The sequence below is a fragment of the Manis javanica genome, chromosome 10 (assembly GCF_040802235.1).
Source record: "Manis javanica isolate MJ-LG chromosome 10, MJ_LKY, whole genome shotgun sequence".
NCBI classification, from domain to species: domain Eukaryota; kingdom Metazoa; phylum Chordata; class Mammalia; order Pholidota; family Manidae; genus Manis; species Manis javanica.
In genome coordinates, this window is record NC_133165.1 from 18,018,160 (window position 1) to 18,035,060 (window position 16,901).

The 16,901-nt window shown below is 34.5% G+C and overlaps 1 protein-coding gene across 1 annotated transcript in view; it reads right to left on the reverse strand.

The window, feature by feature from the left end:
• Positions 1 to 16,901, reverse strand: part of NAV3 (neuron navigator 3) — a 376,755-nt gene that overhangs the window by 197,588 nt on the left and 162,266 nt on the right. The window contains 2 exon segments of the mRNA XM_073214824.1: positions 8,275 to 8,411; positions 11,545 to 11,613. Of these exon segments, the coding sequence (XP_073070925.1) occupies positions 8,275 to 8,411; positions 11,545 to 11,613 (206 nt within the window).

A 16,901-nucleotide genomic window follows, 5' to 3' on the forward strand; every position in this document is an offset into this window, starting at 1 on the left:
TGTCTTGCTATCAAGTGGCACCTGTGTGCCTCACCACACTGTCTTCCATAAATGATTACTTGTGAAATGCCTCAATGATCAATTTTGTGGTAATAAGAAATGGGTATTCAACAGAAACATGGTATCACAGGGATCTTAGAGATGCTGTCAGTCTTGCATGAGCTTATATTGTACCACTTGCAATCTTAGAGTGCCACTTTGTGGAGTGTTGGGAAATTTAGTGAAGCCTCCATTGACCAGCCAGTTTAAAAAAAAAACGTAATTTATGTACAGGCATGTATAATATGTGTACACCTCAATATGTGAGCATTTCTATATAAGCAAACAACATATACATCCAAGTATATTTAATCATGTCACTTGATATATGTACCTAATTATGTTACCTCATGAAAATCCCCAAGATTAACCTGAAATCATTGTGTTAATATTATATTTCAGGCTTCTACATGTATTAAGAAAATAAAATGAACAGCCATGGTGGAAAACATAATTAAATCACCATCAAAGGAATATAATAAGTAAAATTATAAGTAAAAAAAATATAGTAAGTATTTATATTGCCTTGAAAAGAAAACAAAACAGTTCAGTTCTTGATCTTATTGTAATTCCAGAGTAAATTTTTAAAAACAAAGTACTTATGAACAAGATACCTAAGTTTTGTAGTCAAAATTCCATGACTAATGAATACAACACTCATACTAAACCTAATAGTTTTAAAATGTTTAACTATAATATTGCTAAATTCTTAGTATCAATCCTATTAAATCTGCATGGAGTATAAATCAAAGTAAACACTCTTACACCAGAAGATGCTTCATTAGGATCCAGTAGAATAGAAGGAAAATCTCTTCCATAGATGTACAGGCACAATGTAAAAATCACATGGGAGAAACAATAAAAAGAAGGTGGCATGTTCCTTGGCAACATGGAAAAACAGCCCTGCTAACACACGGTCAAGCAATAAGTGTTTACAGATCTTAATTCAGCAACTGAATTCCAAATGAAGCCGAGGATATTTACATTCCTCATAATACTAAACTGCATAGCCTTTTCAATATTTATGACCCAGATTTAACAAAACAAGAAGGATTTCTTAAGATAATTTGCTTCAGGCAAATTATATAAAATACCTGTCCAAATGAACAAGAGTAACATTTCACAAGATCCTGATTTCCAGTGAAGAGGTATTTGATTTTTCTTTAAGGCACATACTGTCTAGAGGACCCTCACAGAGTCCATGGGCAAACTGATAAATACTGGTGTCAGGATACATTATTCATTGCCAGTTTCTGAATGGCAGGTCACCAAGGGAAGAAGTTTGGACTCTCAAAAGAAATTATGCTCTACAAACAATGTTATTTTCATTTCACCATTTGTTTGAGAAATCTTTTCCCATATTCCATTTCAACAGAATGGGGCTATGGCATTGCTTTCTATTGTAACCACATTTCTATTTCAGCCTGCTCTGATAATTTATGGTCATGTTCACTGATATTTTAATTCATTTGGTGAAAAGGTGTAGTGAGCACACTATCTTTTGAATTGTATTATTATTAAAATGGCATTAGATGCATCTTTTAAAGTGCAGTTTGTGATTCTTTACTGATTTCCTTTCAGTAAGTAAGCTATTCTTAGAGTGTAATGCATGCAAAAAGCTACTGTGCTTTTTCCACAGTATGTTTTCTAATAGGGAAATGAAATTGTCTTAATTGTGAATAAACCTTTACTACCTATTACAAATACTGTAGTTTTCAACTGATTCATATAACTTATCACTTCAGATTTGCTAAATAAAGTAGAAAGTATATTTCCACTTAGAAGCATGCAGGAAACACATTACAGATAACTTGGTTAATCCCTCAAGTAAACTATTTTAATTTATTTAATTTAAATGTTATAATTTCTAATAACTAAAAAGGAATACAATTAGAATTAGAACTTTCAAGTCAGTACTTTCTAAATTCTGTCATTATTATACTGTAACCTTTGAATATTCTTGTTTAATTTCCACCTTACTAACTGCCACAATCAAAAAAATGGGTGACTGAATAGATAAACAAGATCCATCTATATGCTGCTTACAAGAGACTCACTTTAGACCCAAAGACACGCACAGAACTGATACTAAAGAAATAATAAAAAGATATTCCATGAAAATGGAAATGAAAAAGAAAAAAAAAGCTGGGGTAGCAGTACTTCTATCAGATGAAATGGACTTTAAAACAAAGTCTATGCCAAGAGACAAAGAAGAACATTACATAGTAATAAATGGCTCAATCCAGCCAGAAGATATAAAAATTGTAAATATATATACACACAATAGAGGAGCGCCTAAATGTGTAAAGCAAATAGTAACAGACATAAAAGAAGAAATTGATGGTGATATAATAATAGAATAAGATTTTAATATCCCACTTACATCAATAATTCAATCACTTTTATAGAAAATCAATAAGGGCACAGTGTATTTGAATGAGACATTAGACCAAATGTACTTAACAGATATACACAGAACATTCCATTCCCCAAAACAGCAGAATATACATTCAGGTCCACATGGAACATTCTCCAGGAATAGATCACATGTTTGGATATTAAACAAATCTCAATAAATTTAAGAAGAATGAAATCATCCCATGTATTTTTTCTGACCATTACAGTTTGAAACTAGAATTAATTACAAGAAAAAAGGTACAAAAAACTCAAACACATGGAGGCTAAACAATATGCTATTAAACAATGGGTCAATAAATAAATCAAAGAGGGAATCAAAAAATACTTGGAAAATACTGAAATAGAACATGATTCAAAATGCCGCAAAAGCAGTTCTAAAAGGGAAGTTTAACGCGATACAGACCTACCTCAAGAAACCAGAAATATCTCAAATAAACACTCTAACCCTACATCCAGAGAGAATAAAAAAGAATAAACAAAGCCCAAAGGTAGTAGAAGGAAGGAAATAATAAAGATCAGGTGAAAAAAATGAAATAGAGACTAAAAAGAAAGCACAAAACAGCAATGAAACTAAGAGCTGTTTCTTTGAAAAGATAAACAGATTTGATAAGCCTTTAGCTAGATACATCAAGAGAAAAAGAGAGAGGACTCAAATAAATCAATAAAATCAGAAATAAAAGAGGAGCGTTATTATTGACACCACAGAAATACAAACAACTATAAAGAATAAGTATGAAAAATTATGTGCCAACAAATTGGACAACATAGAAGAAATAGATAAATTCCTAGACACAGGCAGTATTAGTAATGAAATTGAATTAGTCATCAAAAAACTTTCAAGAAACAGAATCCAGGACCAGATGGCTTCACAGGACAATTCTAAGAGATATGTTAAGAAGAGTTAATACCTATCCTTCTCAAGCTATTCCAAAAAATTGAAGATGAAAGAAAGCTTCCAAATTTATTTTTTGAGGTATCACCCTGATACCAAAACCAAACAAAGACACTACAAAAAAAGAAAATTACAGACTAATATCCTGATAAGCACAGATGAAAAAGTCCTCAAAATATTAGCAAACAAAATTCAAAATTATATGAAAAAATACATGCACCATGACCAAGCAGGATTAATTCCAGGACTGCAAATATAGCTCAATGCCCTCAAATCAATCAATGTGGTACACCACATTAACAAAAGGGATAAAAACCCTACAATCATGTCAATAGAAGCTGAAAAATCATTTGAAAAAATTCAAAAAATATTTAAGATAAAAACTGTCAATAAAGTGCATATAGAGGAATGTGCCTCAATGTAATAAAGGTCCTATATGACAAACCCACAGATAACATCATACTAAATGCTGAAAAGCTAAAAGTGTTTCCTGTAAGATCAGGAACAAGAAAAGGATGTCCACTTTCACCAGTTTTATTCAACATAGTTCTAGAAGTCCTAGCCATGGCAATCAGACAACACAAAGAGATAAAAGGTAAGGAAGAAGTAAAACTCTGACTATTTATAGCTCACATGATACTCCATAGAGAAAATTTAAAGACTATCAAAAAACTAATAAAACAAATGAATTCAGTAAAGTTTCAGGATACAAAATCAAAATATAGAACTCTGTTGTGTTTCTATACATAAATAATGAAATAGCAGAAAGATAAACTAAGAAAATAGCTCTATTTGCAACTGCATCAAAAAAAAATCTGTAGGAAGAAATCTAACCAAGGAGGTAAAAGACCTGTACTTTCAGAAGTATAAGATATTGATGAAAAAAATTGAAGGGGACACAAATAAATGGAAAGATATTCCATGCTCATGACAGGAAGAGTTAATATTGTTAAAATGGACATATTGCCCAAAGCAATCTACAGATTCAATGCAACTCTACCAAAATACCAATAGCATTTTTCACAGAACTGGAGTTAATCCTAAAATTCATATGGATCCACAGAAGACCCCCAAATAGTCAAAGCAATCTTGAGAAGAGAACAAAGCTGGAGGTATCATGGTCCCTTGTTTCAAACAATAGTATCAAGCTACTGTAATCAAAACAGGATGGTACTGGCACAAAAATAGACATATAGATCAATGAAAGAGAATAGAGACCCTGGAAATAAACCCACACATATATGGTCAATTAATAGAGGAGGCAAGTATATACAATGGGGAAAAACAACATCTTCAATAAATGGTGCTGGGAAAACTGGAGAGTGACATGCAAAAGAATGACACTGCACACTGCCTTATACCATGCACAAAATAAACTCAATATGGAGTAAAGACCTAAATAAAGGACATATAAGACTAGAAAACATACACTACTAGAAGAAAACATAGGCAGTCAACTCTTGAACATCAGCCTTAGCAACTTACTGCTAAATATGTGTCCCCAGATAAAAGAAACAGAAGCAAAAGTAAACAAGTGGGACTATTTCAGACTAAAAAGCTTCTGCGTGGAGAGGAAAACCATTAACAAAACTAAAAGGCAACCTACTGAATGGGAGAAGATATTTGTAAATGATAGATCCGGTAAGCAGCTAATATTCAAACTATATAAAGAACTCATAAAACTTAACACCAAAAATATAAGTAATCCGATTAAAAATGGGCAGAGAACCTGAAGAGACATTTTTCCAAAGAAGACATACAGAAGGCAACAAACACATGAAAAGATGCTCCACATCACTAATCATCAGGGAAATGTAAATCAAGCCATATAGAGATATCATCTCACACTAGGCAGAATGGCTAGTATCAGAGACAAGACATAACAAGTGTTGATGACAATGCAGAGGAAAAGGAACCCTCATACACTGTCAGTGGGACTGTAAATTGGTGCAGCCACTATGGAAAAAACTCTAAGTAGAAATACTCTATGACCTAGTAATTCCACTTCTGGTAGTTTATCAGAAAAAAAACAAAATCACCAATTCAAAAAGATATATGCACCCCTATGTTTACTGCAGCATTGTTTACTATATCCAAGATATGGAAGCAAACTAATTGCCCATCAATAGATGAACAGATAAAGATGTGATACATACACTCAATGGAATATTACTCAGTCAGAAAAAGAAGGAAATCTTGCCATTCACGACAACATGAATGGACCTAGAGGGTGTTATGCTAAGTGAAATAGTCAGAGAAAGGCAAACACCATATGATTTCACTTATGTGTGCAACCTAAGAAACAAATGAACAAACAAAACAGAAATAGACTCATAACACAAAGGAGAAACTGGTGTTGTCACAGGGTAGGGGATTGGGGGATGGGCAAAACAGGTGAAGGGGATAAGGAGGTACAAACTTCCAGTTTTAAACTAACTTAATCATGGGGCTGAAAATACAGCATAGGGCATACAGTCAATATATTATGTATCTTTTTATGATGACAGGTGGTAACTACACTTATTGTTGTAAGCATTAACATATATAACTGTCGAACCATTATGGTGTACACCTGAAATCACAGTACAATATAAATGTATATCAACTTTACATCAATAAAATTTTTTTTCACCTTACTTGGTCATGCCCAGGATATATATGCAAACTAGTTTGTGACAAAGATCAGCTTGTCAGCAGATGGAGGCTGCCACTACTGCAATCTCCATGTCAAAAAGTTTAAATAAAGCATTCTTATTAGAAAAGATGCACCACTGGAATTGTCTAAAGAACAAATCACAAATTATTACATGTTATGCTTATTATTTTGTTTGCTCTTATAAATTAAGAATGTTTTAGAAATACAAATAGCATGACACAATGATTCATTTAGAAACACTGATATTGGATATGCTCACATAAAGTTGTAACTCCACGTGAGCAGAAAATGCCACATAGCATGTAAATCAAATTCCAGATGGCTATAGTATAGAAAATGATGAAACTTATGCTTAAGTTGTTATTGGCAGTTTTCAGATATTTAATGCTAATATTTGATGTATTATAAATATTTGTGAGTGTGAGATCACACATTTTGAATGTTTTGGAATTTTTAGTTAGTTAGAATTAAAAGTAATGGCTAATTCAACTTGAAAATTCTTGTCTTTTGCTGTTGGTATAAACCTGAGGAAACATATCTATGGTCAAAGCCTCATAATGTATGACATCTTTCTCCACCTTGTGGTTATTGGAAATATTGCTACTTTCTAATTTTGCACCACTTCCTAGACACACATAAGGGAGGCTGAACAGCTATGAAAAAATACGAATGACTGGATTCCGATCTTTGGATTTTTACTTTCAGATACTAGAAATAAAGAAAAGTATTTCACATGACAGAAAAATTCATATATATTATGTTATCAAAGTGTTAGGTCATCCAAAGCATTTCTAGATCTCTTTGCCAATGTTATTAGTGATTTCTTAGAAAAATATTATATAACTGTAGTATCGAGCAGCTAAATTAGACACATCTCTCTGTTAAACATGTTAAATTTCCTAGAATTTCATAGCATGCATAGGACTTGTGTGACACTCTAGGAAAGTCAAAAATGCGGGAGAATATTTTTCTGGTGAGAAATTGTTAACTCCCTTCTCCGCAGGACGAAGTATAGGACTTCAGTAACATTTCTCAAGTTATAAATCAAAAGTTTTATTCTCTATTTTAAAGACACACTCCAAACTTCTAAATACACACTATTTTCTTCTTTTCCCATAAACTCAAGAACTAGGGATATTACAGGGATCAAGACACACTGCTTTGATTTCACAGATTTAAGGTCTGTCCATTTTATATGACCGGGAGATTTTCACAGAAATGTCTAATTCATAGATTACCCCTGTCAATTCATGTCTGAGAAAGGGAAATGGTCTAATCAGATTATGAAACAATTTGAAATGACCAAACCTAAGCAAAAAAGTTGCTACCTGGTTGAATTAGACAAACCAAATTTTTCAGCTGTTCTAAGTACATTTCTTACTTCTGACATGTCTCGTTTCATGGAGCATTAAGAAGTGTGAAGAAAAGTTAAAGTTCCATTGATCTGAAAACACTAACTCAGAATGCAGTAGAATGCACCTGTCCCTCAAACAGTCACACTACTAACAAAAGTAGAGGTTCTTGATTTTCTTGCGGTACACATGTAAACTGCACCCTCTCCTGCTTGTACGCATGCTCCGCAGTGGTGTGCATCAAGCCAGCAGCTCCTTTAATGCACCCTTCACACAATACAGAAAACTGCATAGCACATGGTTAATACATAATCTGACTTTAACACAGACTTCCATTTAGTGCCCTTTCTTCCTGATGATTTTGTGATTTGATATTTCTATTATGTACTCATTCAAAAAAATAAAACATGGACAATTTATCTCTTAAAGGAAAACTAAGGTCATAGTATTTCTGTGCCCTGCTGCTTTCAAAGACTAAATAGCCATCATATTTATGTCTCAATTTTTTGTTTCAAACTTAACTTCCCAAAACACTTATGGCACTTAATGTTAACTGAAGCTAAGGATTCAAATATATTTAACACATATTTAAGACTTCAGGGTAAATGTTCATGAAACATGAGAAGGAAAAAATGCTATTTATATGCAGGGATGAACTGCTTTTGGGAACCAGATTTATACTTGAGTATATAGTTAGCCACTTTGAAATAAATGAGTTTATTTCTGTAGAATGTTCTTTGGATAAGAAAAACCTCCAAGAAAGCTGGAATACAGGAGGGGCCAATTAGAAAACATAGGAAACTCTACTGATAATATTTCTATTTCAAAAGCTGTAACATTGCTCAGCTACTAGATTTAGCATGTAATTTACAAGACTCGTGTTAGACTTGTGCCGTGATGATGCAATATGCACTTACCTTTTTCATTGCCATTTGCATAATTTGGAGGCTTGTTTTTGTCAATGCTGTTAAAGCTCTGACTTCTCCTATTTAGATTAGAGGCTCCCTGGACCTTGCTGCTGCCTGCAGCTGGCACCCTAGAGGGGCCTGGAAGCCTGAAATAGTATAAGAAAAATTACATCATTATTATGCATTACGGAAAGATAGAGAGTAGGAGGTTCTGAGCAGGATGAGTTAATGGAAAAAGCACAATATATGATGTTCTAAGGTCTATTTAGCAGAAAATGGTCGTTTAAGTGACAAATAGCTAAACATAAAGCTTACAAATCTTTGGAAAAATACTGTTTCACTTTCCAATAAATATGCCCCTGAAGTGTATTAATAATGTAGGACAATTATAAATAAAGTAACCTTTAACTTAAAAAGTCATACTTGCCACATCCCAATGAATGAAATTTTGATAAAAGTACCGTAACAATGACATGGTAAGCAAGGGAAATAACAACATAATTTTATTATGTTCTCAGGGTATTAATCACGTATCTGCAGCTGTTGTCAGGTTTTATTTTCTTTAATGTGTGAGACATTTGTTTTTATCTTGGATAGCTGTATCCTAAGTCAATTTGTATATTAATAACAAGAAGAAAAAAGTTACTGAGCAAATTGCAAACAGAAATGCTTATTGAATATCTAAGCTAGTTCGTCACTCTAATTATGACACAGTACAGAGACCAAAATCATGAGCTAATTCATATCCCACTGGTTGGCTTCACAAAAAAACTCCTTCATTCTCTTGACAAAAGTAAGCACCTGGACTTTATTTGGTTATCTTAAAACTGTAGCCAAGTGATCACAAGAGGATATGATAAGAAAAGATGCAGGTCTCAGAAGAAATTCTCTGTTAGCTGAATGACAGTCTAATAGACACCTACACAGACAGTAGCTTTAGCTACTTTTTGTGTATGAGTGACAGGCCATGTGGAAATATATGCAGACTACCTGGAAATTAGGATAAGTCTGATACAAGGTTATGATCTGCAGTTGTATTACTTGAACTAAATTAAATATCAGTTTGGATCATTCATTTTACCATTTAAGCAGCTTCCACATTAAATTTCAAGTACCAATTATTTCATGAGTTGTGCTTAAACTATGCAGTTACTACATTTTATATTACTAACGTATATATACGATAAAATTAATCTACATAAATTAAAAATTAGTAATTAAGAATATTGGCATTTTAAGACATATTTGAAAATATGATATTAAAGAATGCCAACATCTTTGCTAGCCTATGCTGCCACCATGTGAATGTGACTGTGTACTACTCTGATAATTTCTATTTCAAAAGAAAAATGAAAACAATCCAGAACCTATAAATACACCACTGAATTTCTTGGTTGTCTTTTACAAAATTTTAAAAATATAACAATGTTTATATCTGTTACATTGGTGCCTAATATATAACAATTTCACAATCAGTTGTTATAATATTTAAATTTTAACTCACTTTTATAATACCACTTGATATATTATTTTATTAATTATTAGGAAATTAAACTCTTAAATTACATACTTAAGCAATAGTAATGGATACTGCAAAATGGAGTAAACATCAGGAAAACACAAATACCAGCTTAAAAACAGAGGTGCTAATTTCTTGGTATAGTTAATAGCTTCAAAATGTTGTCTGTATTTTGGAGTTTAAATACCTATGGCTAATAAATAGTTCCTTCAGCTATTTTGCTAATTTGAGGCTGTGTCATGCATAAAATTAGAGTCTTTTCCAAATGATTCAGCATTTAATTTTTGCTCTAATGTATCTACAGGGTTTGTTAGCATTGCACAAGACCCTCAGCCACTAGGACTGCCGAGGAGCAGTGATTGCATGCTGCAAAAAGAACCCAATTAATTAACTTGGCCAAATATCCTAGTCAGAATAAATATGAGAACTATTCCTGTAGACACAGCCACAGACTTAGATAGTTCATTCCAAACTCACATGCATAAACAAATTTGGTCACAAACCTGCCTGGATTGTAATGAAACTTGTTTCTAGAAAAATAACTAAAACACATTCAAAACTTTATCGTGACCCATGAAGCCAAGTATCTTTAGTTCTCAGAAGAATAAATAAAAGCAAATCAAAAAATTCATTTCTTCTTCTCATTACCCTATTATGACAGGCAGCCAGAGCTCCAGATCATTCATAAGTAATAAAAAGAGAAATGAGAAGGAAGCCCCCCCCAAAAAAAAGAAGAGAGATGTTTTATGAAATCAAAGTACTTAAAGTATATTTTACATACATAAATCTTAGCAGCGATAATAAAAAAAATGTACTGTAACATGGCAGGTCACTGTTCTTTGCACATTCTAATTTGTATCTACCTTTAATTAAATACCTTTTTAGTTTGTCTTTCCAGAATCATTTTAATTACAATGAAATAAACATAACTTAGAAAAAAACCAAGGCAGGAGGAAAAGCACATACCTCATCAAGGCATCATGAGCAGTCCTCCGGGTCAAACATTACATGATATGATACATTTGAGCAGGGACTGGTAAAGCACACTGACAAGCTTCCCCAGTGAGGGAGATGGCACACAGAATCATATAATAATCACCGGGCAAAACACATGTGCTGTGGCTTCACTCAGCTGTACCATCATGCCTTTCATAACTTAATGTTTTAAAAAAATCAAACATTTTCAACACACTTTTATGTACCAGTAATTTTCCAGACAGTACATAATGCGCTGGCATTTATTATAATAGATTGTCTTTAAAATACATGTATCATAAGAAGCAAAAATTTAAACTATTATAGATAAAGAACAGAACAGACTGATTCGGCGCTAACTTTCCCAGAAAAATCTGTGAATATTTCCCAATTCTGCTTCAAAAGGTGCAATAATTAATGCATGCCCATCTCAAAAAGCAATGGCAGTCTTGTTTTGTAACTTCCAGATTTCTGTGATCTGGCAAGAATGAAGCCTTCAAAGAAACTGTTTCCTTGACTTTCTCAGCCTAGAACCTAGACTTCAGTCCAGTCATAGCAATATGAATAAGGCAACTAAAGTAGAAGCTGAAACTCATTTAATGATCTAACACAGACATGCTCATCCCCAAGAACGTGTATGGAAATCTGCTAGGAAGATTCAGTCCTCTAGATTTTTCATCCAGAAGTATATAATTTTTGAAAAAAATCAGAATGATAGGACAAAATATCACTGGGCATTTACTTTATTATCACTAACAAGCAATGAATTAGAGATATTAACTGACCTAGTAGGCTTTTTCTGACTGGTTGCAATTCCACTGTGATTAGACTGAGTTGCATATCTGGCTGCCAGACTGTATGAGGAGAAACAGAGAAATTGAATTAAAGAGATTCTTTGAACATGGAAAGAAGGTACAAACTTACAAGAAAACTATGTGTTAATGAAATGCAATTGAAACATGTATAAAGAATAAATTAATTAGAAAATTATGATAATGCAACATATATACCACGACCTTTGATTATGAACACACTATGCAATAATGCAGGGCACCCCTTGTAATAAAGTATGTCATCACTAACTTCAAAATTATGGCTGTGTGACATTATTGATATTATTTCAAGTAGTGTTATTTCATTTTATAAAAAGCCAACCTTTGAAAATGATTATGAAAACTCTGGGAAAGCTAAGTTTGACTTACACGACAGAAAGATCTTTCTCTAAAAAGTTAAAATTTTAAAAAGAACATGATATGAAAGTTATTATTTTCTTTTATAAACTCATTTTCTGTTTTAACCTAAATATTATTTTGGAAACAAAGTGATTAACCTTGGAAACAAAGCAATTAAACTCTCTGTTTTCTGTGTGATCACTTCCTGTTGATGTCGAGGCCGAGATAGGATGTTTTAAGGAAGTGGCCAATGCATTTTTCTAAAGAAAGATCTATGCAAAAATTGAGATTAAAGTAGAGTTAAAGTCTTCAAAAACTAACTGGATGACTGTTAATGACAGGTTCCTGGCAATCCTGAATTACAATTCTTAGTGATTTTTTTAAATCGAAATCTTTGTTCAGAAACACAAAAGAAAGCACTTAAATTAAGTTTTGGAAAGCAGAGAACACTTTAAAAACAAAATGAAAATTTGCATTTTAAGTTGAACTTATTTCTGAATTATGTAAGCCTTTGGAAATTAATGTTTTAAAGGCTATGGTGAGACCAACAGCCCTAAAACATGGGCACACACCCTGTGATGGCCATGGCTTGATGCCTGGGTGGAAAATCACTTTCCAGGTGAATCATGATGCCTCTGCATGAACCTCATTGTTGTGAATGCAGTTTCCAAGGCCTCCAAGGAAACAAGAACAATGTGGGGGTGTTGGGCTCACGGTGGAAGGGGCACTTGGAGCCCCACTGCCGCGGATCCAGTTCTGCTGCCAAGCAGTGGGTATTTTAGGCCAGGGAAGGATTTCTGAGGATGATGACATGTCTCCTAAGTTAGTACTTACTCCACTGAGTCAGTCTGTGGTGGGAGCTTGCAGGGCCTTAACACTGCCTGCTAGAGAAGAATAAATCCTCATATCCAGGGAGCTTCTCGGAGCACTTATTTTTCACATTTGATATGTGATATATTATTATTTGCGTATAGTGCCTTCTGTATTCTAAGTACAGAGACAACTGGCCACAACTGCTAAACTACCTCAGTGGCAATAATATCGGAATAATTTAAAAAGAAAAATCAAAGCATCTCCGTATGATATTAATTTAAAGTTTAAATTTAAATATAAAAGCACTCAAATTGAAGAAAAATCTTTCATGAACTTCTCAGTCTACTTTGTTAATCCAAGAGAAGAGAATGGTGTAAAGGTTCACCGTTATGTCTCCCTAAACTGAACACAAATATTAGGAGATAGGACAATAAAACAAGTGAATTGAAGCTACGTCACTGGTTTTTCATCCATGATTTTAAAGAAATGCCATATTTTTACTACAGAAGTAGAAAAACAACAACAAAATCTAGAGCTGACTCAGCCAAAATCTATTTGTTTTTATAGCCCAACTGTGTTTTCTATTCACTATGAGAGAGAGAGCTCTACTTGATGAGTATTGTTTGCACCATACCACACACTTCCTTCCTTTGGGACGAGGCTTCTGCCCCACTTCTCTTATCCTTGTGAGACTGTTATGTTAAGAACACAAGATTTTTATCCAATTCTCACCTTGGTCTAACATCTTCGCATTTGACCATATTCTTCCCTCTGATGAATCCCTCTCGTTTACAGATTGTCATACTAAGAAGCTCACCTGATTTGCCCACCATCCTTCATGTCAGTTTTCTCTTTCCTTCACTGGGCCCTCTTCCTTTATCCATCTTTTAAAGGCATGCTTTTTCATATGTCCTATTTCCTCAAACACTTGTATGCATTCTTTCACTTAGCAATTCCTTTCTTACTTACAACTTCAAGTAAAATCTATTAGAAACTAGAATTAATGTGTGCATAATACCCCCAGCTATCACTAGCCACTGAGTAGATATCCCATTCCCATGATACTCAAAATCATCACGTTACACTCACCACTTTCCTTCTTTTATCCCCAAAGCCCTAATCAGGCCCTTCTTTAATTTCTTGATTTCCAGTCACAGGATCATCATTTTCTTTAGTCCCAGGGCTTGAAACCTCAATAGCTGACTTTTCCCTTTTCCTTTCAATTATTGCAGATGTGCAATCAATACCCTGTCTCTCTGAATCAGCCTCTACAAATCCGTTTGCATCCATGTTCTCCTTCAATTTCTGTGCTATTCACACTAACTCAGCCCCTACCACTTCTCACAATACCTCAAGCTCCCCTTTTTTAAATTTATTTATTTTTATATGGCTCTGCCTCCCTAAGCAACAAAAAAAGATTTCTCCCCCACAATGCTTGTAATAGCACTTTCCAAACTTGGGATTTACAGACTAGTAACAAAGCAGGTGAGTCGGTACAGCTAGGACAATATTAGTGAATCAGACACAGGGACATGCAGACACAGCCCCAAGGCAATTGGAGGTAGATAAATTGAGCCAGAACACCAGTGAACTAAGCATTTTCAGACATTTGCATTGAAGACTGCATATTTTTTTCCCTGAAATGTTGTCACTTGAGACTCCTAGCTAATGGCAAAAAATATCAGAAACAAAAGCAGAAAAATAATAAATACTTTGAAACTCACTGTGGGTTCTACTAAAGGAACCCTGCTCCTGTGTCTGCTCATCTATCTGAGAGTGGATATCAAAGGAATGTTGTTTATTGCCCCTAACACGAAAAAGAAGAGGAGGAAACTAGAGGCAATCAGTTAAAATTAAAGGATAAAACTCAATTGGTGTTCCATACATAGAAAATCCAAACTGCCAGAACTTTCTAATTGAGCTTTAGTGCAAATCCTCAATGTGGAAGCATAGTATCCATTACTTATAAGGAAAGAAAGCTTCTCAAAGTAAAGAGATCCTGAACTGTGATTTCCCATGTTTACTAACTACCAGAGCCTCACTACTCAGAGTGCTCCCCAAAGACCACAAAAACTGGCATCGCCTGGGGCTTGGCAGAAATACTGAATCTCAGGTCTCATACCAGATCTGCTGCAACAGAATTTGCATTTTAACAGGATTCCTACACGTAATAAAATTGAAGAACCTGTACTGCACAGAATATCCACAGATGTCCTACCCTGGAGGGTAAAAAAACTTTCGTTTCCAAAGTCAAACAGCATCATTTAAGCATTTCAAGACAGGCCTCGTCTTCTGCCTGCTGCTGCTTTAGACACAACTGACACCCTTTCCTAGACTCACTCACTTAGCTTTCTGAACACAACAGCACTCCCTTCATCTACTCCTATTTCCCAAATACAAGTCCACTCACTGTCCCCACCCTTAACTTTCATACTACGTCCACGAGTGTTTTCCACATTAGGATTCCAGGCACCAGCTAATTTATTCCTCATTTTTATGTAAACAAATCTACATTGCATATTCAAATCTCAGTTCTAAATGCACAGCCTCTTTTCTAAACATCCCCTTGGTATCTTAGATATTCCAACCTGAATTAATCAACTAGATTTATCCCAGATATTAAAAAAAAATGTTCAGAACTTAATTCATTCTCCTTTCAAACCACCTTCCCTCTAACTTTGCTACTTAAGTTTAGCGTCACCAGCATCTTCTCCATCCGACAATATGGAGTTGTCTTGATCATTGCCGGTTCCCTTTGTACCTCCATGTCATCTCTCTCATGGGCTCTAATGACACCTCTTCACTAGTCTCTTGGTTATCAGCCCATTTTTATTTCCAGGCAAATCAAATCATTCTTATCACAGTCAACAGAATCGACTTTCCCAAGTTAGAATGGATGTCAGCCTCTTTGAAACTGCTGTTGACCCCGCGCCGCATGTCAAGCCCAGGCTCTGCGATGCGGCCCACGGGGGCTCCGGGGCATCTGCTCAGGCCCCTCTGCGGCCCGTCCCCTCTGCATGCCCGCCGCACACTCCGCTGCCGCCGCACATCCGTCTGATAATAATTTTATATATAATAATTCTGCCTACAGAATATCATCTCTTCCAATCTAAAATAAACCTACTTCCAATACACAGTCTTCAGCATTCATATTGATAATATTAAATAATTTCATTCAATGGGTTGCTTTATGTAGGAATCTGGAATTGGCAATAGAACAATTTTAAAGGATAAAATACTTTTAGTACCTATGCAGCACTCCTGAAAAATCTTCCAAATAAACACTTTTAAATTTTAATTTAAGATGATAAAATTAAGTCATTTAAAAATGTTAGGGTTAGCAAATAAATATAGTGCATTATTTTTAACTCGCCATTCCTGGGCCCAGGGCACACACGACCAACCAATCACAGAACTTTTCCTGCTGAGCCCTGTGGTAGCCTCAAAATCCTTGGCCAGGATTCAAACAACCCTTATTAATCAAAAAAAATTAGAATGAGAATAAAAACCTTCTTTGCATCTCTTCTTTATGCTCTCATCAAAAATATTAAGAAGCTTTGGTTCAGTACAAGATTTTGTAACAGATTCTTTTTCTGTTGTAGTTGTTCTAGCACTGGACTTCCATGCAGGAGAAAAGGTTATATGAGTTACTCTTTAGTTTTCATCCTCAGAAACCAAATTGAACCCAGACATAAAGTGCATGTGCACCGTTAAAAATTCACCAAAAACTTAATATCTGAGCCTCACATACTCTATCATTCTTTTTCATTTGTTATTATCAAGTTTCTCCCAAAAAACTCTCATTTGAGAAAGTTGATATGTTAATTATCTCAACTTGTCTTTAATTACTATAATGATTTAAGATACTTTTCCTTATTTATTCATTCTTCAAATATTAACACCTATTCTTTGCCCAAGTAAGACCCTGGAGGGTGAGCAACTTGCTAAGGCCTTTTTCCTGACACAGAGGGAAACCAAGAGGTTTTAATCACAGCATTAATGATAAAGTCCCAGCTTAGAGAGGTCCTTCTTTTAGGTATGTAAAGGAGGAACTAAGGGAGGGAGATTGGAATATTTAGCCAGCCTGGAACCAGGAGACCAAACAGGAAATCACTGCTATAATTCAGGCAAGATTTGACGAGGAACTCAGTGAAGGC